We start from the raw sequence: 24,642 nt of genomic DNA, 5'->3' as shown, positions 1-24,642 counted from the left end.
AAATTAAAGTCCATTACAATACAAAATGAGCATGAAGGCCCTCCTCTGAAAAAAGTCATAATCAGATTCTTGATTTCTGCCTAGTGGCTGGAGGTAAGCACTGAGTTTCTGGGATTCATAGTCAAGCAAAGATGAAATGGGAGAGCAGGGTCCCCAGGGCGTTGTGGGGTGACTGCCCAGCTCAGCAGTTGACCCGCCCCACCCAGAGAAGGCCACACACCTCCTCGTAGTATGTCTCCATAGCAATCCTCATCTCTTCCAAGTTGGTGGTCTTCATGTCAGTCTGCAGTTTGCTAGAAACCCAAGTTCAGAGTTAGCACAGCAGTGCTGGTATCCCCAGGGCAGACCAACAAGGGGAAGTGTGTCTCCCATAACAACAGTGATAGAACGGCTTTGCAAGAGAAGCAAACTGGGCAGGGAGCCTCATGGACTGCCCTTGAGGCCCATGGGAGGATCCTCACACCCTCAGGAACCCCTCCCTGTTGGACCAGCCACCTCCAGGTGCCAAAAGAGATTCCCTAAAGCAATTTCTTACTAAATAGAAGGCTGTTTGGGAAGAAGCAGAGTAACTACTAAGTACACGATAGGTGAGAACAGCTGCCTCTGGGGGTGGTGGGAGGAGCAGTTCAAAAGGAAGGAGCATCACTTCCCTCCTGCAGTACCAGTACCATTCCCCCACCCTCAGCATCCAGCAGACTTCAGACAAAAAGCTTTTGCAGACAAATGAAAGTACAGTTACAGACTTCAGGAATCTGTAACATAGGAGTAACCAGCAAACAATTCAAATTTTTATAGGTGACAATTTCAGCAAGAAACATAGGGAGGGGAACCAGGGCCAGGATGGACACTCCTCTATACCGCATCACCAGGGGAGAGTGTGTGAGGCTGCCTGCTGCCCTGAGCAGCAGCAGGACGAGGCAGGGGCCAGGCAGGCAGCTGGTGTCCCAGCACTGACAGCTGGCATCAAGACCACAGACCCATGGGCACATACTCAAGCAATCCACAGAAGACCAAGGAAAGGAAGCATTTCTTAAATGCAGTGGGGACAGGAAAAGAGATTAAGGAAGATACTGTCCCCCAGTGATGTTTGGGAGAGATGCTAATACTCATTTTCATTTCTTTAGTACAAAGAGGAAGCTGGGATAAGGGACATGGGATGGGGTTGTAGGGGGACTGAAGCTGCAGACAGAGCAGACATTGCTACTTGAGACCAGGTCAGGTGGTGACCCTCAAGAGCCCCCGCTGCTGTCCTCCCTCACCTCCCCCCGTCCCACCCATGGCCAGTGCCTCCATACTTGATGGTGTTGTCCTTCTCCTTGCACTGCTGCTCTAGCTTGAGAATCCTCTGCTTTAGCCCGTTAATGACCTGCCAATCAAACACCAGCAAATCAAGTTGACTGCCTCCATGTCCGCAACCTCCTCCTCCCTCTGGACACTCAAGACTGTCCCCGGCCAGTTGACCCAGCAGCATCTAAACACCCTGCCCCCTTTGTTGCTGGCTTCTTTTGTGGTCTCTAGGTGCAGCAAAGAGAGGGCCAACTGTCCCCCTGGCTCAGTATGTGGTGGCAACGGTGGGGCGGGCCCCAGAGATGTGCCAGCAGGTGCAGGGCCCTCCCCTTGGCCTCATTCCACACTTGAGGGCTGACAGGAGCCACCACAGTGCTAGATACAAAGATTGACAACTGTGACCCTGCCCAGGGTGACTGCGTCCACAGTATTCCCCTGGGAGTGAGCAGAGCGGTAGAGGCCTGGAAAAGCCCCCCATGGCCCCATGCTTCCCTCTGGGGAAAGACCACTCATCCACCTCATTTCTTCCTTCTCTCTGCTAACGTACCATTCTGGGAGCTGGCACCCTTATGTTCCTGGAAGAATAGCTCTTCCTTTCTTTTTGAATAGCCAAGTGACTTTTTTTAAAAGCTAATTTTAAATTATATTAGTAACACATGAATACATCTCCTTGCAAAAAGGATTAAAACATTATAAACTATGTTCCTTGACCTTATCCCTCTCAACTAAATATCATTACCAATTGAATCTGTATTCTCTAGACCTTGTCATACGGATGTGTCCCCACTGGCATTATGGCACTGTTGTGTTTGCAGAAATGCCATCCCACCACGCAGTCTGCAAGTCGTTCATTTCACAGCACAAATGGTCTTGGTGGTCTAACCCTGTGCTGCCTACAGATCTAGGTTATTCTTGCACAGTACGATCATTTGGTGTAGACAAGCATTTCTCCACTGACAGATGTCTAAGCTGTGAATACAAACAAGCCTGCAGTAGATATCCAGCCTTCCTTGTGCATGTGTGCAAATGTCTCTTGAGGGGAGACGGTGACCAGCACAAGTGTCTAGTCACAAGACGCTGTGACTCTGAAGGGTGATTCGGCAACGGATGTGAAAGCGGGAATGGTACATACCTGAGGATCTAGAATTTCTACTTGTAATCAACTTTAATTGAAAAAAAAATTCATAGCAGGGCGCCTGGTGGTTCAGTCGGTTGAGCCTCTGACTCTTGGTTTTGGCTCAGGTTGTGATCTCAGGGTCGGGAGATCAAGCCCCACATCAGACTCCACACCCAGCAGAGTCTCCTTGAGATTCTCTCACTCCCTCTGCCCTGCCCCCTGCTCACATGCACTCTCTCTCTAAATAAAATAAAGTCTAAGAAAAAAAAACAACCAAAAACCCTACAGCATCAGAACAAAAATGCAAAAAGCCCTTCCTCTACAAGTATGCATTATTTACATAATTCTAAATCCTCCCCTAAATTAATCACATGATTCTGAACATAGTTGTATATTCTTTATAAATCATTTTTTAAAAATTAAAAAAATAAAAAATAAATCATTTTTAATAATCTTTAAAAATCATTTTTCTTAAGATGTATTTCAATGTAGTGTTATTTTAATTTTAATGGTTTCTCCTCAATATTCCCCTCTCGATTGGGCAGCTATAAATATCCTTATGTGAAAGCCCTTTTATATTGGATTTTTTCCCCAGAGATACAGCCCGAAAGAGAGCAGTTCTGGACAAATGGAAGGCATGACTTCACGGACCATTCCTTGGCTCAGTCGTGCCAACTTAAAATGCAGCATCCAGCTCCGAGTATGCCTGTGTCTTCTCAGCCCTGCGGACACGGGTTTTGACCATCTGTTTATTCTGCTGTTTTAGGGCATGAGGGCTTTACTCATGGTGGTTCAAGTGAACATCTTCACTCAAGTATTGACAGCTGAGGTAGTGGCGGGGACCAAGGCTGATGTCACCCAGCCTGCATGGGGCCTGTGGATTCACTACGAACCCAAGCGGGGAGAATCTCTTAACCTGTTTCTGGATTTTAAAAAAAGGAGATTGACTCCCTACCACAAAAAATCCAACGAGATTATGTACGACCACGTAAGATCCAGGAGTCACTATTCATCTAAAAACGATTTTCTTGTGGAAACACTTGGATTTGTTCTCAGGCTCTGAAAGCATTTCCTTTGTGCTGTCCTCGGAGCAGAGCCAGGCTTTAACCATTTATGCAGGGCTGAGTTTTGCCTTCTGTACAGGCCAGCACAGACTCTTCGTGTGCTCGGGGTAGAGGACTCTGTTGAACTGATTCACATCCCCCCGTTCCCCGTTATATCGAGCCAGTTCCCACTGTGGTCTCAGAGGGTTTTGTTATAAATTTTGTGTCACCAAACCCAACAATCCTCTCACTAATGTTTCTTAATTCCTTGTGTTCAATAATCTCAAAACCGTGTCCCTTCCCACTTTCTTTTTGAATTTTGCATTTCTATAAAACTGTGCTCCCTTGACTCAGGTTTATCATGATATACTTTTGGACAAAAGTGTATCATGGTTCCTGCCACTGCACCCACTGCAGAATGGCTCCCTTAACCATCACCACATGTTGTGCAGTCTCACAGCAGAGGTGTCGTGTGTGTGTCTGCTGTTTCTGTTTCCACTTAGCGTCATTAGTTCAGCGCGATGTGTGTATTGGGTGTGGCGGGGGACATCTCCACTGTGACCTCGTTCCCTACAGTGTACCTCCTGCTCTGTGCGGAGCCTGCTCAGCCCCCTCACGTCCCCTAACAGTGCCCGCGGCATCCTCTTGCAAGCCCTCTGGCTGCATGAGACTGGCTTTAGGGAGCTTTGGGCCCTCATCTCTGTCATTGTTGCACGACTGTGTTAGAGGAAAGGCATCCCTCAACCGTGGGCTGTTTTCAGATTTCAGTGGGAAGGTTATGCGTCCTGCTGGAGATCGTACTCACCCAGCCAGTATCAGGCCTTTTCTCTGTCAGAGTCCGAACAAAATCCGGGCCCTGCAGTAAGCAGATGGAGAGATGAAGACACAGGCGGAGGGAACGGCCTCTCCCCCCAGCAGCCTGAGGAGTGGAGCCTGTGCCTTCCCAGCCCATGGCCGGGTGCCACCACTGCAGGACCACGACTTACTCGGGATGAATCCAAAAGCTGTTCTATCTGCCGGTCCTTCCTGCTATTTTCCTCTTCTAGGCGCCGAAGCTTTGTTCTCATGAGATCCACATCACTTTTCTGCATGTGCAGGGACTGAAGGGAAACATAACCACACACACGCACACCCATGCACACATGTGCGCACACAAATGCCAGGGGAAATAGCAGCTGGAGCAGGTCTGGCAAAGTGGCCTGGTGCCCAGTCAGGGTACTGTGTGTGGCGCAGGGGGACGGAGAGCTGGATGTCACAGGAAGGAGTCCTGTGGGCACCCCCGGCACTTGGTGGACGGGGACTGGGGAGATGCCGTTAGGTGCAGGACCATCCCAAGCGACTAGGAGCCCCCTGCCCTAAAAGGCACACCCTCCCTCTCTGAGAAACACTGCTCTACACATCGACACCATCAACAGCACTTCTGAAAGTTCTACCATCACACTCCCTTCAACACCCACCTGACAGCCCACATATGTCACAGCAGGTGTCACTAAAACTTATCAAAGGCTAACTAATGTCCACTTAAAATCCTTGTCCTCAGCTAAGGCTCAGGGGGTCAAGAGCAATGGCTCCTAAGTTTTTACCAGTCTGTGGTGAACTGAGGAGAAAAGACCATGCTGTCAATTTTCCCCTAATCTAAGCTGGTTCAATCCCACAGCTGCCCTGTACTTGGAAATCTCTCCCTCCTTCTATTCTGGACTTCACCCTTTTATGAAACAGTGATGGCAAGGAATCTTTCATTTTTGTTTTCCATGTCCTCACTTGAAAAAGCTCTCTCCCGGGTGGTGAAACCCCACAGTACAGAGAGCATGAGGTTCCAACAGCAGTGATCAGCCGCTGCAGCCAGCGCCCATACGAGTAGCCAGTGTACATTTAATCAGCTTCCAGCATCAGCCTGCATGTCAATAAGCCAGTCATCCTGGAAACACCCTTCTCCTTTCTGGAGTCTTGTGGTGCGTAGCAGAGAGACAGCATCTGAACAAAACTACAACCGGCCAGCTGACTCGTAAAGTGCACCCACGGAGGGTGGCCTGGCAGGTCGGCTGCATGCCCACCATTGGCCAGTATTGCTCTGGGGCATGAGAGTTCCTGGCACTCAGTGAGGGCTTAATGAATAAGTCAGTTCATGTACAGTCATTGGGAAGAAGAAATCAAATAGTGGGAATTCTGCTTTGGAAATGGGGATACACTCACTGTTCTCTTTCCTCCTGCTCTGTACGGTGAAAAACCTTGGACATAGTACGTAGCACAAACAAAAGGAGCATCAGAAGGGGGGAGAGAAGAAGCAGACTAGCCTGGGGCTCAGGACCCAAGAGATGACCACAGAACCCCCTCTTGTGCCTTACACACTCTCAGTGGAGTGCAGAGGATGCCAACAGCCTACACGAGTCCTCAGACACAGACAGGAAAGCCTCTGCTCCCCAGCAGGAAAGGGGCAGCCTCCCTAGGCAGAAAACTCACAGACAACAAATGCTCCACCTTGGACAGATCCTGCAGAACAGAGCATAGCCCCACCCCTGTCAGCCAGGGCTGAGTGCGGAGCCCAGCCCCCACCCCTTACCCCCACCCTCTGAGCTGTAGCAAGGCTCCCAGCCCCTTTCTTGCTGAGGGAGAAGGGTGGTCAGAGGAGGCCCGTGGGAGGGTCAGGGCTTTAATGAGGCCACACACACAAAATAAAATGGAAGAATTATATCACGGAATACCAAAAATTGTATTAAATATAAATGATCTAAACAAACCACCTGGAAGACAGAAACTGGCAAAGTAGATTAAAGAACATGACCAAGCATATGCTGTCTACAAGAAACTGACTTTAACGTAACGAGACAGAAGGTGGCAGTAATAGGATGGAAAGAGACGGAGTGAGTATATTATCATCAGGCAAAGTTGATGATACGTCACATAGTGACTTTAAGGGTCAGTCCACTGAAGAGACAGGGACCCTAAATGCATACACACCCAGCAAGAGAGTGTGAAGACACGTGACAAAACTGGAGGGGAAATGAAACCTATGAGCACAGCGGGGCCTTCAACACTCTTCTCTCAGTGATGAGCAAGCAGCTGGACAGAAACCCGGCAGGTGTGCAGGGGAGCTCACCCTGACACCCCAAAGGGTTTGACTGCCTGCACACGACACCCTGCCTGGCAGCAATGTACATGCTCTCTACTCTGGCCCGTGGCAAAGCTGCAAAGGGGCACTCCCTGAGCCACACAAAAGAAATGAAACTACACGGGATGTGTTCTGTGGCCGTAATGAGTCAAACTCACTTCAGCAACAAAAATAACGTGAAAATCTTTAAATTCTCAGAAATTTAACAACACAATTCCAAATAATCCACGGGCCAAAGGGTCTTCGGGGAATTAACACATCAAAAAAATACAACAGGGACCCTAAATGCATACACACCCAGCAAGAGAGTGTGAAGACACTCAGACAAAGACACAGCTGGACCAGGGCCGAGTGGAAGGAGTCACTTGTATGGGCTGCTGTGGAAGGCTCTCAGGGCAAGACACTGATAGAAAATACCAATCTTAAGAGGTCACATGCTCTTTAATTCCATGTATAGGACATTATCAGGATGCAAAAATTATAGAGATGGGGAGAAAAGTCAGTGGTCACCAGGAGTGAGGAGTGATGAATGGGGAGGGGAGGTGGGTGTGACCACAAAGGGACAGTTTAAGGGACAGTCTGGAGCAGCATGTATGTTGACTGTGGTGGCGGGTATGTGAATATACACATGTGGCAACATGGCATGGAATCCAACACTCACACTGTGCCCATGTCTGTGTCCTGGTTTTGATACTAAGCTGGCGGGTAGGGGAGACTGGTGCTGGGTGCAGAGGACTCTCCATGACATCTCTGCCACTGCCTGGGCGGTCTACATTCCAGCTGAGTACCAGGTGTGGAGTGGTGGCACGCACATGGGTACCTTGCTAAACTCTCACAGTGACCCTGTAAGACTGCCCCTTTATGATTGCCATTTTTCAACAGGAATTGGGAGGCATCACTTGCCACAGAAAACTGATCCCAGAGCAACAGTCATGGAAGTGACGTTCTCTTCTCTCTGCATTTAGGAGCTTAGGCTGATTTTTTTTCCAGAAGCCCATAATGTTAAGTTTGAATAAAGTCAGTATAATTTTACCCAGAGACCCAATTCTAGCCCCAAGGAGATTCACGAGTGTTGCTGCAGTGATTATTCGGAGTTCAAAATGAGGGTTCTCCCCACAGTATGCCTGAGAAGCAGTTGTCCAACATGTGCTTACAGTTTCGAAGGACAAGGGATTTCGGGTGCATGGAATAGCACTTTAACCGCCAGGCAGCTCCCATGGGTGAGGAGTATCTTGGTTCTATCTGAGATCTGAGCATCTTGTTTGGACCGAGACAGAAGGGCTGCGTCTTGTCCACAGCGGCCTAGACCACATGCTCCTCAGGTAGGATGGCTCACAGACTCCTCTCCACGGCTGTGCCCTGGGCGTGCTAGCTGCCCACACCCCGCTTAACCTCGGGTGCCCAGAGGATCCTGCCCCTGGATGCAGCTCAGCTGGCGGAGATGGTAGGGCTTGAAAGAGATTAATGCTATGTAAGGGAGTGAACCCTGGCCTCTTCTCCAGGGGCACAGGAATGCGGATGAGCACTAAAGAACAGTGTGGCACTGGTGGTGATGGTGACGAGGATGACGGTGATTTATCAGTGCAATTTATACTTTAAGGATGGGAGATAGCATGGGAAAGTAAAAGCAGCCCTGGCCCTGGGAGGCAGATGGCCTTGGTAGAAGTCTTCATTCTGCTACTGGTCGACCTTGGACAGACTACCTTGTCTGAGTCTCAAGGTCAGCACTGGCTAAGAGCCATGCACTCCCTCCCAGACTCCTGTAGAGACCCACTGAGTGAGGGCATGTGGAACATCCGGTAAATGTGAAACAGTCACACACATGGGAGGCTACTGATAATAATGACACCAGTGACCTTACCGATGCCAAATCTCTGTGTAGAGGGACTGTGAGGTCAAGTCTGTGTTTCCCCTGCCTCCCTGCCAGGCTGCGAGAGCAGAGCACAGATGGAATCTACATACTTGGGGAGGCCTCTTCTACAGTGGTGCTAGGTGGGACACCCAGCTTTCATGACACGGGGCCGGGGTTTGAACTCGGGTGTCCCTTCAAAGCTCATGTTCATCCCGGGCAGACATTTCAGCACTGACCCTGACCTTCCCCGCTGCCCTTGCAGAAGGCTCTTGCTGTCGAAAACCAGCAAGGGATAGACAGAAACACTACCTTCTTCAGTTCAATGATCTCGTCATACATGTCTTCCTTCTCTTTGTAGATGAGGGTTCCAGGAACGTGACCTGGAGGGGGACAAGCAAATGTTGGATAAGATCATCTGAACAGTAGATAGAATTCTTGGCTGTACCTGAAGGAAAACCTGGAAGTTGACAAAATTACCTTTTTTAAAAAAGGAGGCTTAAAAAAAAAAAAGAGTAAAAATACTTCAACGCTTTTAGCCTGACCGCCATACTCCCCACAAAAGTAAGGAGACTAAAACTGAGAGTGATCCAGAAAGATAAAGCAGGAGGAAATGGAAAGGTGTGAACACAGGGCTCGCATGCAGGAAAAGGAAAGAAGGGGTCAAAAGAAGTGGTAAGTTCAAGTTTTTAAATAGCAAACCAAGTAAAAAGGCAATGAACAATACCCCTTCCAATGTCCAGTGAATGAAGTGTAATGAATGAAGCATACTCTGGTTTCAGTAGGATACTTAATGTATTAAGACTCTAGAACATTCAAGCCTAAAGTAGAACATAGAGCCAGCAAATGCAGGGAGGGGATCAACTCAGGGGGCAAGGTGACATGGGCTCACCATGCTCCCTGCACAAGTCTCCAAGGAGAGCAGTGAGAGCCAGGTAGGAAACGTGGATAAAGGCGAGACAGAAAGGCAGAGACAGGACAACAGACCCAACCTTTCTGGTGAGATTTGGGCTTTTTATTATTTGCAATTGTTATTTCTAATATTGTTTATCCAATAGATTTCCTTTTTTTTTAGATGTATTTATTTATTCATGAGAGACAGAGAGAGAGAGAGAGAGAGACAGACAGACAGATAGACACAGGTAGAGGAAGAAGCAGGCTCTTAGCAGAAGCCCAATGCAGGACTCGATCCCGGATCTCAGGATCATGGTCTGAGCCAAAGGTAGCTGCCCAACTGCTGAGCCACCCAGGCATCCCTATCCAATAGATTTCCTTAAGATTTTATTTATTTATTCATGAGAGACACACACAGAGAGAGGCAGAGACACAGGCAGAAGGAGAAGCAGGCTCCACGTAGGGAGCCCGATGTGGGACTCGATCCCAGGTCTCCAGGATCAGGCCCTGGGCTGAAGGTGACACTAAACTGCTGAGCCACCTGGGCTGCCCCCAATAGATTTCAATAAGACTCTAAGCTTAGGGAGGCAGGCCCAATTGGAGCCCGGGAAGATACCACTGTCCACATTAGGGAAACTACTTTCTAGGAAAGCAGAGTGGACTTGTAGGGTCCCTGTCCTCTCTCCATGATCTCATAGGGATGGAGCCAGTACAGGAAGCCCCAAATCTCACTATGTCAAAGCACAAATCTCGGGCTTTCCCTCCTTGTGGCCTCGTCACCATTAGCGTGCTCACCGTTGCTGGCGGAACGCCTGAGATTTGACCTCTTCATTCTTAAAGCTTCTGTCAGATAGTCGGGAGTGCTGCTCGGGGGGTTGGTCCATGCATGCTCCAAGGTCAGGTCTGACTTCAGGGGTTGGGTCAGACTTCCTGGTTTGAATGTGCATGGATTTAATAGGACAGGACAGATAAATGAAACAGGAGGTTTTGCCCCTAATAATCAATCTTCGTGGGTTGAGGAAAGTTTAAGTCAACCAGCAGATACTGACAATCTTGGTAGGCTGATAGATGTTTAATCAGCAGCTCTCAAAAGACAAAGCCCAGTTTTATAGCATCTGCCTATTTCCATGGTATAAATATTCCCACCACATCCAATTTCAAGCTGCCAGTGTGACATCGACCACCTCACAAAATTCCTAGAAACTGAACAATTGGCTCTTGCAAGCCAGTAGGAGCTGGTTCCAATAGGCCACGGCCAGCACTGCTGAGACATCCTAAGACTCAAAGGGATACAGTGTCACACACGCAAACCATCAGAAACCACACTTAATGCAACGTCTTTGAGAGGATTAAAAACAATGTCATTCAAATATGTCATATCAGAAACTCTATCCTAAATTACCACCTGCAAGTCCTAAAACTCTCCTCTGGAGCAGGAAAAGTTTCTGTCGGAGCAACCACATACCTTGCTTTGAGCTTCCCAGCCACAGCTTCTGTGGGGTTAAGGACATTCTGTTACCAAGAGGCATGCTGGCTGCTGTCCTCAGAGATCTCCAGGATGCCACTTTTCGTGGCTTAGAGTGATAAGGTGACTCTGGAAAGCCAATATATGGTTTCAGAAGTGCAAGATATCAATGCCCCCTCAACATATGTGCTTCATAGAGGCAAAACAGCATACTCACCAGAACATTCTGACAAAAGTCAAAAACACAGCTATGATATATGTACATATACTTATATTTCTTTTTAAATTCCATTATAAAGACAACATAATGGGAAATTTGTCTAAAAACACAAATCCTTAATTTTACCAATATTTGGCGTTTTCAGATGCATGTATAGTTTTACATAGTTGTGATATAATGAACATACAATTTTGTGTCTATTGTACTTAACGTTGTAAAAAATGGTCCATTTTGTGACATAAGCAATAATATCAAGAACTTAATGTATTAAAAAATCTAGAAGAGGGGTGCCTGGGTGGCTCAGTGATAGAGTGTCTGCCTTGACCTGGTCCAGGTCATGATCCCAAGGTCCTGGGATTGAGTCCCACATCAGATTCCTTACAGGGAGCCTACTTCCCCCTCTGCCTATGTCTCTGCCTCTCTCTTTGTGTGTCTCAAGAATAAATAAAATAAAATCTTAAAAAAATAAAAATAAAAAATCTAGAAGAAATGAGAAAAAATGACCTTTCTACGGCATTTTTAGTTTTATCAAAACAAGGTAAATGTTTTAAAATTCTTTTTTTAATCTGGGATTTCACCTCTTTAATTCTGGAAGATATGACAAATTTATGGAAAAACTTAGTTCGTCATAGAACATGTTTATAATTAGCAAAGAAATGTCTGTCTATAGCAGGTCCTGAAAAGTTAACATTTTTTAAGTTTTTAAAAAACTTCCATGTTTTTTTCATGGCTTCAAAATTTATGAGAAATTTTCCATTATGATTTAGAACAGGAGAATAAAGATACATTAGACTTGGATGCATTTTCACTCACCGGAAGATGAAGGCCTTCCAAATTTGTTCATTTAAGTGCTCACTTATAAAATAAATTAGTGGTTAGGAAAACAGCTCCCCAAGTAACATTTCCCTCCTAAATGTATGCGATTCATCGACAAATAGTAAGAATTCCTCAGGAACATGTATACGCGTAGACCAAAGCGGGAAGTACGCTGGCGAGAAGGGCTGCAAGCACCAAACCCCCACGCCTTGGAAGCTACAAACATGCGAAACTGGCTTAGGCATTACAGAGAAGTAACAAGCTAAGGGAACAGGACACGCAGTTGCTGCTGTCATAGCCCGGGGAATCCAGACAGAAGTGCACCTGCTGAAGGGGCGTTCCGAAGGCCGTGAAGGGAGACCAGGCCAACCAGTGTGAGGCCACGCCGGCCCAGGGAAAGAGGCGTCAGAGCAGGGGGACAGGACACTGATAATCGGCACTGGTGCTGGATGAGAGGCCCTGCTAGGCTGCCAGGAGAAAGCGCGAGAAGAAGTGGGGCCGCTGAGGTTCAGTAGTCCTCTCGAGTTGTGATTTGGGGGTTCTGACCATTGTGTATTACATGAAATGCAATTCTGACATTTGCAGAAATCAAGTTAAAAACAATTTGATTTTTACGATTTTAAACACTCGAAACACTGACTTTCAGTAAGAATCATGAAAGATGCTGTGACATTTACCTTAGGTACCTTGTAGCCAAAAAGGACTTCAAACAAAATGGTTCTAAAACCAGAAGGGGGCAGCCCGGGTAGCTCAGCAGTTTAGCACCGCCTTCAGCCCAGGGTGTGATCCTGGAGTCCCAGGATCAAGTCTCACATCAGGCTCCCTGCATGGAGCCTGCTTCTCCCTCTGCCTGTGTCTCTGCCTCTCTCTCTCTCTCTCTCTCTCTCTCTCTCTCTCTGTGTGTCTCTCATGAATAAATTTTTTTTAAAAATCTTTAAAAAAAAGTGAAATAAAACAAGAAGGGTTAAAACACAAATACCACACTTCTACTTCATATCCACTGTCAATTTCCTCCATGGAAGGAGAGGACCACATCAAAAATTCAAGCTGATAGTTTCTTTCTAATGCTTATATTACTTTGTAACATAAAACATGCTTCTCTCCTTTGTTGGAATTTATCGTTCCAATTATGTTTTTCTTGGGCTAATTTCTCTGAGTGTGTCACATACATGACACCGTCTGTTTGAAATGTACATGTATGTAAAAAACATATATATATAATAAAGTCAGGGACAGCCTCAGGTTTTTGAGTCGCAAAAGGAAGGCAATCCAGGATTTAAACTTTGTCATAAAAACATTCCTAAGCATAAGATTCACATGTGATTGGTTCACTGTGCTCTAGAGCAATGTCAGACAGTTGAAAATGAGAGAGGCCGGGCTGGCCATCTGAACTAATTCCATGGACCTCGGACTAAATGCCTGTGCCTCCCATAAGCCTTACTCTGAAACCTAAAGCCCTAATGTGATCACATTAGGGGGTAAGGCCTCCAGGAGATGGTTGGGTCATGAGATGAGACCCTTGTGATGGGATTGGTGCCCCTATAGAAGGGACCCCACAGAGCTCCCTCACCCCTTCCTCTGTGTGAGATACAATGGTAGTGGCTGTCTACAGCCCAAAAGAGGCCTCACTAGAACCCAACCATGCTGGGATCCTAGTCTTGGGCCTCTGGCCTCCAGGACCATAAGAAGTAAATGCCTGTTATTCAGAAGGCACTCAGCCGCCTGGGTGGAGGACCCATCCCCACAACCTGGTTCCCCGACAGGCAGCCACCTGCTTGCCCACGGCCAAGGACAGTGTCTCCCGGACAGATCTGCCACCCCTGCTGAGGATGGGGAACACAGAACCTGCCAGCAAACGCAGCCAGGGAGAGCCCACAAGAAAGCCACTACACCTGCTCAACACAGTGTGCTGACAACAGCTCTGACTCTAGAGCCAAACCCCAGGGCACAAGGCCCTCTGGCCACAGCAGAGCACAAAAGAAAGGAAAGAGCACAAGAGGCCAGAAGCACTGCGTCTGCCAGAGGCCCCAGGGACAGCAACCACTCAGGAGCCTCAGCCCCTCATCAGGCCTCCTCCCACGGGGACCACTGGGGCCACGGGGGAAGGCAGGGACCCCAAGAATGCCAGCTCCAAACACCCTAACACAAAACAGAGCCAAGCAGTGGAGTGTCTTTTCTCAATGACCCTAAGTGTTTGAAGAAGATATTCATGATCTTTCTCCCAAGATGCCAGGGAAGGACAGTTTCTGAAAATCATTTTCTGGGTTAAACTAAAGAAATTTGAGGGATGAGGGGCCTGGTCATACTTACTCGGTGATGTGGGTGGAGGTTTGTGGAAACTTTTCCTTTTTGCTTTCTGAAAGAAAGAAGAAATGAGGTAAAGCATGCCCAGCCTTCTGGAGCAGCCCAGCAGCCTCAGGTGTGAAGCACAGGTGTGATCAGGATGGGTCAGGGCAGGTGCAAGGGCAGCGAGATTCACCCAGCAGAGATGTTAGCATAGTCTGGGCCAAGAAAGAAACCCATTGCAAAGCAGGGCGACCCCAGGAAACGTAATGAGTACAGCACTCTAGCTGGGCCAGGTCCCCAGGAGCTCTGGTGACACCACCTAAGTGCAGACAGGAGATACCACACAAATGGTGTATCTGGACCACCCCACTGTCCTCATATCAGCGCCTGGAGCGCCAGGGTGTGACTGTCCATGAGGGCAGATTCAACAAGAAGAAAGCCTTATGAATAAGGCACCTGCGAATCCTCCTGGGGAGGGAAGGTCCAGCAGAGGACAGATCTGTTGGTTCACCATCTCCCGGGCCAACCCTGATGCCAAGTGCAGAACTGGGCACCAACTTGGTTCTCCTACCCACTACTTGCGCGCCTGGGAAATGACACACCTTTGGCGCCTTGTTTTCCTCAACTGCTTCCCACTAGACAGAGGATCCCCTTTGCTTCCCTTCTGGTAGAAACAATGAACTCTACATTCTGAATTTTACCCAGTGGACGGGCTGGATCCCTACTTCTCCAGGGGACATGTTGTGCTCCTATTCTCAGTGGTGTGGAGGGAACATCCCTAACTCTGCAGAGGTTCCTCACGACAGACAAGGAGCCTATGAGGCTCTTGTGGAATGGGGATCTGCTGGGGCCACATGCCCTCAGAACTCTGTGCAGATGTTTGTCTGTGACCCTGCCTTTTGGACACATGCTCCTTGTGCTCTTCTTTCCCAGGCTGGTGGGCTTTTCTATCCAGCACAGCCTCCCAGAAGAACCCAGGGAGACCAGGATGGGGGCTAGTTTGCCTGGAGACGCTTCAGCCTAGCTCCCTGCATCCTGGGGACTCCAGGGGCCATCTGGCCAGGACATCATGCAGTGCCAGGGCTGTGGCTGCCAAAGGGTCTCTTTCTCACCCGGAGCCCTCTCCTGACTGGGGATCTGGAGGGGGGTGGTGCAGGTTGTAGGCCAAAACCAGATGCAGAATAGGAGTTTATAATCTGCCTCAAATATACTCTGCTCAGGACTAACATCTGGATACAAGTTTTAAAATGATAACCACAGTTGTTTACATCCAACTAAGAGCTGAGTAGCATTTGGAGTTTGTATTCCAGCTCCAAACACAACATTTGTGGGGTATGACCTGGTGCACGTGTTTGAGTTACAAGAAAAAGGGGCAAAATAGCCTAGCTGGTGCTAGGATATGTGGCTGCCCCTCAATCACACTCACCGTCTCAAAGTCAGAGTCAAAGGTAATTGCAGATAGACTGTCATCTCCCTAGAAGAAGAGATGCAAACATTGAAATTTTAGGGCACTGCTTGGCTCCCTACAGTCATATACACAAGGTAGAAAGAGCTCATCCACAGCTATGGAGGCAGAGACTCAAGAAATTCAGGACACACAAAACAGGTGGTGGCCAGATGGCTCCATCCAGCAGAAGGAATGGGTGGGGGACACAGCACAGAAACCCTGCCTGAGGGGCTGCTCTGTGTCTGTTGGTCCAGAGACACCATTTTCAGGGAACTGCTGGGTACTGTTGACAAAGAAACAGTTCAGGATAAAAGGATTTCGTTTTCTGCACTGTTTAAATGTGCTCGCATCACCCTCACATCAAAACATGAGGAATCTGTAACTGGATCCTATAAGAGCAAGTCAAAGTCATTTTAAAAAACACATTCATTCATTAATACATGCATTATTATTTGGACTAATAAAGCTTCCTGCCCTGGCCTGGGGGTTGGGGGTATATTTCGGTACCACCTAATTTCAGTAAGTTAGGAAATAAAATCTGTACCACCTAATTTCAGTACTAGGATGTCATTTCCCAAGAGAAGAGTGTTTCCATGTTAACTCACCCAAGTTTAAATCCTAAAAAAAGAGAGAGAGAGAGAAAGGAGGAACAAAATTTAAATCCTTCAGACTGTTGTGTTGCTGATTGAAGCTGCTGCTGAGAGGACTGCACGCCCCTCTTGTGAACCAATGACACTGTGTCTAGCTGCTGGGGTGAGTACGTCTCAGTGAGCCATCTGTGGTGTGGTGGAACCCACTTACTATCCTAGTGGGGCTCTGATGCCTTCTGAAAAGCACAGAGATGATCCAAGGCTGAGCATCAGCACTTTGAGCAATAATTCTGCTAGCAGCTTGAAGGACCCCTGGAAACAGGACCGCGGCGGAACATGGATCAGGTGTTGCTACACAGCCTCTCTGAGACACAGTCTGGACTAATGGTGCAGCGGGACTTGACGTGGGACCAGGGGGAAGGTAGTGTGCTCCAATAAACAAAACCTTTTATCAGCCACTTAGATTTTCGATGTCATTAAACGGGTGATGTTTTCAGGTGTAAATAGCACATGCCCATTATAGAGTTTTCTTTGAGCAAAGTGGATTAATATGATGTGCAACATTAAGGAAGGGAAGGCAGAGGATTTGATGTGCAGATCCTGTTCAAGACCAGAGGAGCCACAGCAGCAACCATGTCCTGGTGCCCTGGCATCACAAAGGACACACCTGCCAACCGCACGTGTGAACCCCCAGGAAAACTACATAGAGAAGCCAAAAAAAGTTTCTCTTGTGGAGACTCATCATTATGACTTGTTCTGAATAAAACCTTAAAAACTGTGTAATGACCTGAAGGCTCAACGAGGGATTGAGGTTATATGTGTTACCTCTCTCTGCAACAGGTCTGTTCACCCACCACGCCTTCTCCCCAGCCTGTCCCCCACCACGGGTCACCACCTGCGCCCCACCAGTCAGATCTGGAACCACAGAGCCTCCTCAGACCCGCCCCTTCAGTCCCCAGGAGAGAGACCACACACAGTGTTAAAAACAACCAAAGCATTAATGGTTGATTCCCTGAGCATGATCCGCGCTGCTGCAGGCTGGCGAACTAGACAGCACCCATTCATGGCCCGCCAGGAACACAGGGGCCTCTGGGCACTGGGCAGGCAGGCAGGGGGGTCCTGCAAGGCCGGGAGTAGCAGCAGGCCTCTGGGCCAGCTGTGATGTTGGCCACGCCACCAACCCTCCGCAGCTCAGCTGCCTTGACAACGGAGGACACGTTCCTCTACCAGATGTTTAAAAGCACTGGAAGTATACATACACTAGTAATTCAACCCTGGGGCAGAAGATATGGCATGTCCAGAAGGAGATGCAGGGGCCTCTAGGGACTCAGTACATGGTGACAGAGAGGAAGACGTCTTCCAGAATGGTGAGGTGAGGGGCTTGGGTGATTGTCTCAACAAACAAGAAAATTATAAAACAAACAATCGGTTGAGGTTTCTGGAAATTGACCTAAGGGCATACAGCAATAGAGAAAGACTCATTCAAGAAAATTTACTAAATCTGAGGAAGAATCTGAGTGAGAGTCTGGGGCACTCCTCGCCCCCCAAGCTCCATCCCATAGAAACTACTTCAGAGAGACCTGCTCTAGGTGGGTGCAGGAAGGATGGTGGGGAATGGTGGGGGAGTGTTCCAGAAGCAGAGTGTAAGCTCTGCCCCAGGTGTGGCAGGCTAGGGATTCTGGGTCCCCAAAACCCCTAAGGCAGTTTGCTTATAGGGCAGAGGTTCCACACAGGGAAGGTCAGGCCCAGAAGGACAGCACCCCTCCTGGAGCAGAGGTGTCACTCCAGGAGAAGCATGTGGCCGTCCCCACTGCCAGTTCTGTGCAGTAGCACAAAGGTCCTTTCCCAGGGGAGAGGCAGGCCAACACTTGTGCCCAAGGGGACTAGCTTTATTTGTGGCAGGTAGTGGAGCATCTTCATGCTTCCCTGATCCCACTGCCAAGTCAAAAACCACAGTGACACAATGGAGAGTAATTGCAAAGCCCCCTCACGGTGTGATCATACCAACAGAAAACTAACCAGCAGAGCAAGCAGAACTACAACAGGCCCAGGAGAGCCTTCCCAGGGTCATGGTCAACCCTGAGGCTCAGGGAGGCTGCCTACAAGCACTGGACTGCACCAATCAGCAGCAGGCTCAAGGTGGACATGGAAACACCCCCCACACGCACCTAGATCAACAAAGGGGCACAAGCCCACCAGCACTTGGGGCCTCAGCATGACCCTAAACTAAATACTAGTTGAACAAGAAGCTCTGACCCAAGAGCAGCTCCCAGGAAGCCAGGCTTAGAGGTAAAATCACACATCCTTGGAAGTCTCGGGGGGCACGTGCTCATCTAAGGCTGCCCTCTTAGGCGACATAGGAGGGGAGCAGTCCAAGCTGCTAGGCCCTGGTTGCAGGTGGGCAAAACCGTAAGTCCCCATCCTGTGGCAGCAGCCCCCAGGCCACATACCTCAGATGCACACACACATGCCACAGATGCACATGTGCACAAACACACATGCACACACACACACCACACATGCACATGCATGTAACAAAGCACAGGTACACATGTGCACACATGCATGCATACACATGCAAATGCATGCACACATGTACACACAGTGATAAAGAGCAAAGTTTTGACTGGCCAAGGAGCTTACCCATAACCTTTGACCAGAAAGTGGCTTCTGCTGACCCAGGGGTGACCCCTAGGTAGTTAGGCTAAAAGATGCAAACAAGAAAGAATGTGAGCAGGGAATCAGAGGCCGCACAGGTGTGGGAAGACCAACTGCAGAGTGAGTCCAGCCAAATCACTCAGCAAACAGACGAACCACCAAGCAAACCCCATTGCTCCCATGGGGAGGAGGGATCAATACCAAGTTGCTATAACATTCTATCTAAATGTCTAGCTTTCTTTTTTTTTTAAGTTTTATTTTTATTTTTTTAAAGATTTTATTTATTTATTCGTGAGAGAGACAGAGAGAGAGGCAGAGACACAGGCAGAGGGAGAAGCAGGCTCCATGCAGGGAGCCCGACGTGGGACTCGATCCTGGGTCTCCAGGATCACACCCTGGGCTGCAGGCGGCGCTAAACCGCTGAGCCACCGGGGCTGCCCCTAAATGTCTAGCTTTCGATGAGAAACTATGATACACAGAAGCAGGAAAGCATGAGTGGAATAAGGGAGAAAAGCAGAAATAGAGTCTTTTGAAGAGGCTCAGGTAATAGACTAACAGCCATCATAAATATGTTCAAGCCCTTTTACCAGCACTGGCTCTTACATCACAGGTGGTCCCACTCAGGCTCCATGTCACCCCTGTGGCTCTGTACCGTGGTCAGCGGGGCTGCTTATAGCCTGCACAGTGAGCCCCCGGCACACTGCACATGCTCTGTGAACTTCACCGGCCAGCCTGGAGGCAGCTCCATTCCACTTAGGGAACGGACAGACAGAGCAGTGCCTGCTCTCAAGAGGTTTTTGTCTAATCTCAGACTGATCCGAGATCAGCAGAAAGCCACAGGTCAGCCTGGACCGAGGGCTGAGAGTCTCCTAAGCGCCAAGAAACTTTTGTGCCAGCTTCTCCACGACTGGACTCCTTGAGACCAAGGCACCAGAGCATAACTGGTTTTGTGCCTCAGACTCCCATGTATAGGGGGCTTAACAAATGCTTGCGGGTGTAAGAATGTGTATAGTCACATAAAAGTGAAAACAAGAGAGGGAAAGCTGAGAAACAGGTAAAGTAGGAGTAGCCACAGGTTAGACTTTAAATCACGCTCTTGAAAACACGTGGCTGTGGGAAAACGTCAACAACAAATTAAATGGTAAAGGTCACGACACAATTTAAACATGATCTCAATTTTTAGAAAATCTACGTGGGAAGAGATGCACTGAAGAAAGACTGGGAGGAAGTCCACCCGATATTGAGGTGGTCTGGCACAGGTGGTTAGATCATGGGTAAGCTGTCTACGTTTTCTCTAGCAGTCATGGCTTTCGTAATCACGACCTGGGAAGTCACTTTCTAAAGATGAAGGAGCAAGGAGTGCGCCCAGGTAGGTGCGCTGGAGATGGGCCAGGACTCGGTGCCTTGAGGGATGCTCCGGTACTGGGTAAGCTCTGTGCAGCCCTGCGGGGCTCGGCCCTCTGAGAAGGAGCAACGGGGCCAAAATGTCTCTGCCTGGAGCCCTCCAGAGGCTTCTCACGGTGCCCACAATAAGGTGCAAACTCCCTGCATGGCCTGCGAGGCTCCCTGTGGTCAGGCCCTGCTCTCCTTCTGGAGGGGCAGGGGGCAGCAAGCTCTCTCAGGCCCTGGAACAGTCCCCACCGTCCCACCTCCCACGCTCTCAGGTCTCCTTGGGCAGGGGCATCCAGGGAGTCCTGGGCACCTGCTCCAGCACCCGGCCTGAAGCAGCCCTCTGCAACCCACCGCGGCCCCAGGGGCCTGTTCCCTGTTCTGCTCGGGCCACCTGAGTGCGGTTGCAGGCCTCGTTCTCCCCGCACCTGCACCGCAGTGCCACTCATTCACCCATCGTGACACCTCCAGCGGAGGGCAGGCGCCCCCCCAACACTTGGCAAAGGCGCGAGCTGTCAGCACGCCTGCCCTCACCCTAGGGAGGGAACTTGGGGGCACCTTCTCCGGGAAGCCTCCGCCGGCGCTGGGCCGGACGCAGGTCCCGGAGGGGAGGGCGGCGCTGGGGCTTCCTTCCCCCCACCTCCACGCCTCGCACATCTGGAGGGCTCGGGCTGGGCGCCCCGGCCGCTGCGCCCCCCACCCCCCCGCCCCGAGGCACGGGGAGGGGCGGGCACTTACGCAGTGAGCTCCGTAGCCCCGCGGGCCGCGGTCGCAGGCTCGGCACAGGCCGGGGCCTCGCAGGCGCCGAGCGGCGAGGACGCGGCGTCCGGGAGGGCTTCCTGGAAGCGGCGGCCTGTGCAAGGGCGGGCGGGGTCGAGGGGCGGCTGGAGGCTGGGTGCGGGGCGGGACGCCCGGCCGGCCGCCCGCGGGCGGGGACCCGAGGGCCGCTCTTGTGCGGTAACAATAAGGGCGGCTGTGAGCCGGCGGCCGCCAGCCGTGCGCCCCTTCCTCCGGCCCGCGCCCGGCCCCGCGGGCCCGGGAGCCGGAGGGAACGGGGAGGCCCGCCCGCGCTTACCGTCTCCGAGGCCGGCTCCGCGGTGCCCTGCGACATGGCGGCGGCGCTGCCCGGCCGGCCCGGGGCGCTGCGGGCGCGGCTGTCCCGCTGCGCGGCTCCGCGGGCCCCCCGGCCGCCCGCAGCCTCCGGGCCTGCCAGCCCGCGCGCCGGCCGCGCCCCCGCTGCCATGGTAACCGCGCCGCCGGCGGGGCCCCGGATGTGGCCGGCGCCGGCGAGCCGGGCCGACCGTGCGCGTGCGCAGAGAAAGCCGCGGGCCGACGCGCCGCGCGCTGGGAGGGGCGGGGCGGCGAGCGCAGCGGTGCGGGAGCCGCGGGGTGGAGCGCGACGGTTCCCAGAGGGCGCCCCCCGCCTTCTCTCGCCGAGGCTCTGCGACAAGCCTGGGCGGCAGTCACCCCAACGGGATGCAAGTGCGTGCTCGGTTGACGCTGAGAGGGATGAGGGGGTGTGCAGGGTCCCAGGCTGCTCGCTCCGGACACCTGGCATTCCGAGAGCTCTCCTCCTTTTCTATCCCAGGCTCTGGGGTTCTGATGCAGCCCAGGGCAATAAAAAGTGACGACTTTGCACGCACTCGGTGTGCATCATGAAGATCGTTAGGAGCATCGGGCTGCAGAGTTTGTTTAAATCATGAATAGCAAATATGATTTGCCCTTGCACCTTGGCACAGGTGTGCAAGGGCACTTGCTCTGTCCCCTCACCCTGCTTTCTTTTTCCAGCCACTGACATTATCTGCTAACGCGTTGCGTGTCTGGAATGCAAGCTCTTGGGGCAGGGGCTTTGTTTAATTCACAGCCGTCCCCTCATCCCTGGGAACGGGGTCTGGCCCAGGCAGGTGCTCCATTAATATTTGGAGTCCGGGGAGTCATGTGACTTCCCTGTGGCGCTGTTTCCTCAAATATCTAGTGGGGGAAAGTGTTGCCGTGAGGACCAAGTGAGGCAATAGCTGTAAGGTGCTTAGTACAGTTGGTGGTCCGCCCCAGAATGAGTGCGATGCGACACGTGTCCTTTTTTTTTTTTTTTAATTTTTTTTCAATTTTTATTTATTCATGATAGTCACACAGAGAGAGAGAGAGAGGCAGAGGGAGAAGCAGGCTCCATGCACCGGGAGCCCAACGTGGGATTCGATCCCGGGTCTCCAGGATCGCGCCCTGGGCCAAAGGCAGGCGCCAAACCGCTGCGCCCCCCAGGGATCCCCTAAGTGTCCTTTGATGGGGTGGATGACTGACTCCTCACACCGCCGCAGTGCGGCGCAGCAGAAATGCCTGGCAGGTTATTACTGCCCTAGTTCTGGCACACAGGCGTCTCCCCACCAGTAGGAGAAACTGAGCTGCTTATTTTAACAACTGCCATTTATTTCCTGGGGATACTGCCCACGAGGTAGACAAGAGCTTGTACCACCTAAACGACCTATGCCGGTGTGCCTTTTGCTCCTGCAGTCCCTTTGCTCTTCTGCTTGTGTTGTTTCTCTTACTTTCGCTCATTTAGTTGTCAGGACAGTACAGGGCCACTTTTTTTTTTTTTTTTTAGATTAAAAAAAATTATTATTGAGAGAGCAAGCACAAGCAGGGAGGGGCAGAGGGAGAGGGAAAGCAGACTCCCCACTGAGCAGGGAGCTGAGATGTGGGGCTCCATCACAACCCAGAGATCACAACATGAAGGCAGACGCTTCACTGTCTGAGCCACCCAGGCACTCCGTGTCCACAGCTTTTTCCTCTGCTGTTCTTTTTTTTTTTTAATGACTTTTTCTTCCTTTTTTTAAGATTTTATTTATTTATTCATGAGAGACACACAGAGAGAGAGAGAGAGAGAGAGAGAGGCAGAGACAGAAGCAGGCTCCATGCAGGGAACCTGACGTGGGACTTGATCCCAGGACTCCAAGATCATGCCCTGGGCCAAAGGCAGGCGCCAAACCGCTGAGCCACCCAGGAATCCCCTCTGCTGTTCTGAATCCTAAAAACATCTAAAAGCCTTTCAAAACGTATTGGCAAAAGCTGTCCTGACCTCATTTGTCAACAAAAGTCTGAGCTGAAGCTATTTATAGCGTCCACACGTTCGGCTTGTATATTAATGTGTTTCACCACAGAACTTTTAATGCATTTGATTATGGTGTGCCCATCACAGCCTGGCAGGAATGTAACCTCACATTACAGTGTATGTGTACCACGTAACCGCTCACACGTTCCTGAACCAAATGTCCTCAAAAGTTTCAGGTGAGGAACACCTGGATGGCTCAGAGGTTGAGCATCTGCCTTCGGCTCAGCCTGTGATCCCAGGATCCGGGATGGAGTCCCGCATCGGGCTCCTTGCACGGAGCCTGCTTCTCTCTCTGCCTGTGTCTCTGCATCTCTCTGTGTCTCTAATGAATAAATAAATAAAATCTTTAAAAAAAAAAAGTTTCAGGTGAGAAATGGTGGACCTGCATAATCTAGTATCCAACTCTGGAGCCATTCTGCCTGGGTTCGGACCCCAGCCAGGACAACCCATTAGCCCTGTAAGCTTAGGAGCTAGCCTCTGTGCACTTGAGTTCCCTGGTGAGGGGATGGTCATAGTACCCCTCCCCCCCAGAGTTAGTGCAGAATCACCCGAACTTCTATTAAATGAAGCACTTAACACAGTGCTGCCCTAAGATGCTATCCCCACGACTGCCAGACTGCGCAAATACTCCTGTCCCCGTGTTTACAACGAGGGATCACAATTCAGGGAAGAGAGCTGCTCAGGTCAAGCCTTTTCACCCAAGCACCTCTAAGGGGCGGGGTGTCCAGAGTGATCACCCATTAAGTCAATGTTTTTAGAGTTCCTTTTTATGTTCGTACTGGTGGGAATTCTGCTTTCTATATCCTAATATGTACCTGGTGTATCCCCCAATATCCTGCTGTAACACTGATGCTCCAGGAAGATGAGGCTTTTAATATTTTATTTATTTTTTTATTTTAAGTAAACTTCCTGCCCAGCGCGGAGCCCAACATGAGGCCTGAACTCAGGACCCTGAGATCACGACCTGAGCTGAGATCAAGAGGCAGAGGTTTAACCACTGAGCCACCCCAGCGCCCCAAGATGAGATGTTTTTATCCACTGGCTTAGAGACCCTCTGGCACACCCCTGATGGGCCCTGAGGACCCAGGCTTAGAGACCCTCTGGCACACCCCTGATGGGCCCTGAGGACCCAGGCTTAGAGACCCTCTGGCACACCACTGATGGGCCCTGAGGACCCAGTTTTGGGCCTAAAGACCTAGGGACTTAGCCCCCCAAACTAGGAAACCCAAAAGGGCATCCCACCCACGGGCCGGCCCAGACCCTCGGTCCTCGGCGCGGGAGGCCGCGCCCCTTCCGGCTTTGCACCCGCCCCTTCCACCGGAAGGCCCGCCTTCTGGGCGCAGGGCCCGCCGGATGTCGGGCAGTA

At 50.5% G+C, this 24,642-nt stretch overlaps 1 protein-coding gene across 8 annotated transcripts in view; it reads right to left on the bottom strand.

The window, feature by feature from the left end:
• The window catches only part of IQCE (IQ motif containing E), a 45,237-nt gene extending 23,849 nt beyond the window's left edge, over window positions 1-21,388 (bottom strand). For 2 of the 8 annotated variants that reach the window (XM_041749443.1, XM_041749444.1), the window contains exons 1-10: window positions 21,246-21,388; window positions 15,513-15,560; window positions 14,111-14,156; window positions 10,765-10,893; window positions 10,095-10,229; window positions 8,718-8,788; window positions 4,434-4,547; window positions 4,253-4,303; window positions 1,296-1,366; window positions 221-293 (exon numbers count right to left, since the gene is read on the bottom strand). In XM_041749443.1, coding sequence (XP_041605377.1) covers window positions 221-293; window positions 1,296-1,366; window positions 4,253-4,303; window positions 4,434-4,547; window positions 8,718-8,788; window positions 10,095-10,229; window positions 10,765-10,893; window positions 14,111-14,156; window positions 15,513-15,560; window positions 21,246-21,281 — 774 coding nt within the window. In that variant the 5' untranslated portion in view covers window positions 21,282-21,388. Of the gene's footprint in view, window positions 1-220; window positions 294-1,295; window positions 1,367-4,252; window positions 4,304-4,433; window positions 4,548-8,717; window positions 8,789-10,094; window positions 10,230-10,764; window positions 10,894-14,110; window positions 14,157-15,512; window positions 15,561-18,766; window positions 18,828-20,908; window positions 21,120-21,245 lie in introns of those variants that run through there. The other 6 variants (XM_041749448.1, XM_041749449.1, XM_041749445.1 and 3 more) reach the window with 6 other exon arrangements.
• Between the last annotated feature and the right edge of the window lie 3,254 nt (window positions 21,389-24,642).

This window comes from Vulpes lagopus, chromosome 3, assembly GCF_018345385.1.
Source record: "Vulpes lagopus strain Blue_001 chromosome 3, ASM1834538v1, whole genome shotgun sequence".
Classification (NCBI taxonomy): domain Eukaryota; kingdom Metazoa; phylum Chordata; class Mammalia; order Carnivora; family Canidae; genus Vulpes; species Vulpes lagopus.
Note: the sequence above shows the minus strand (reverse complement) of the source record. Positions and strands in the feature narration are given on the sequence as shown.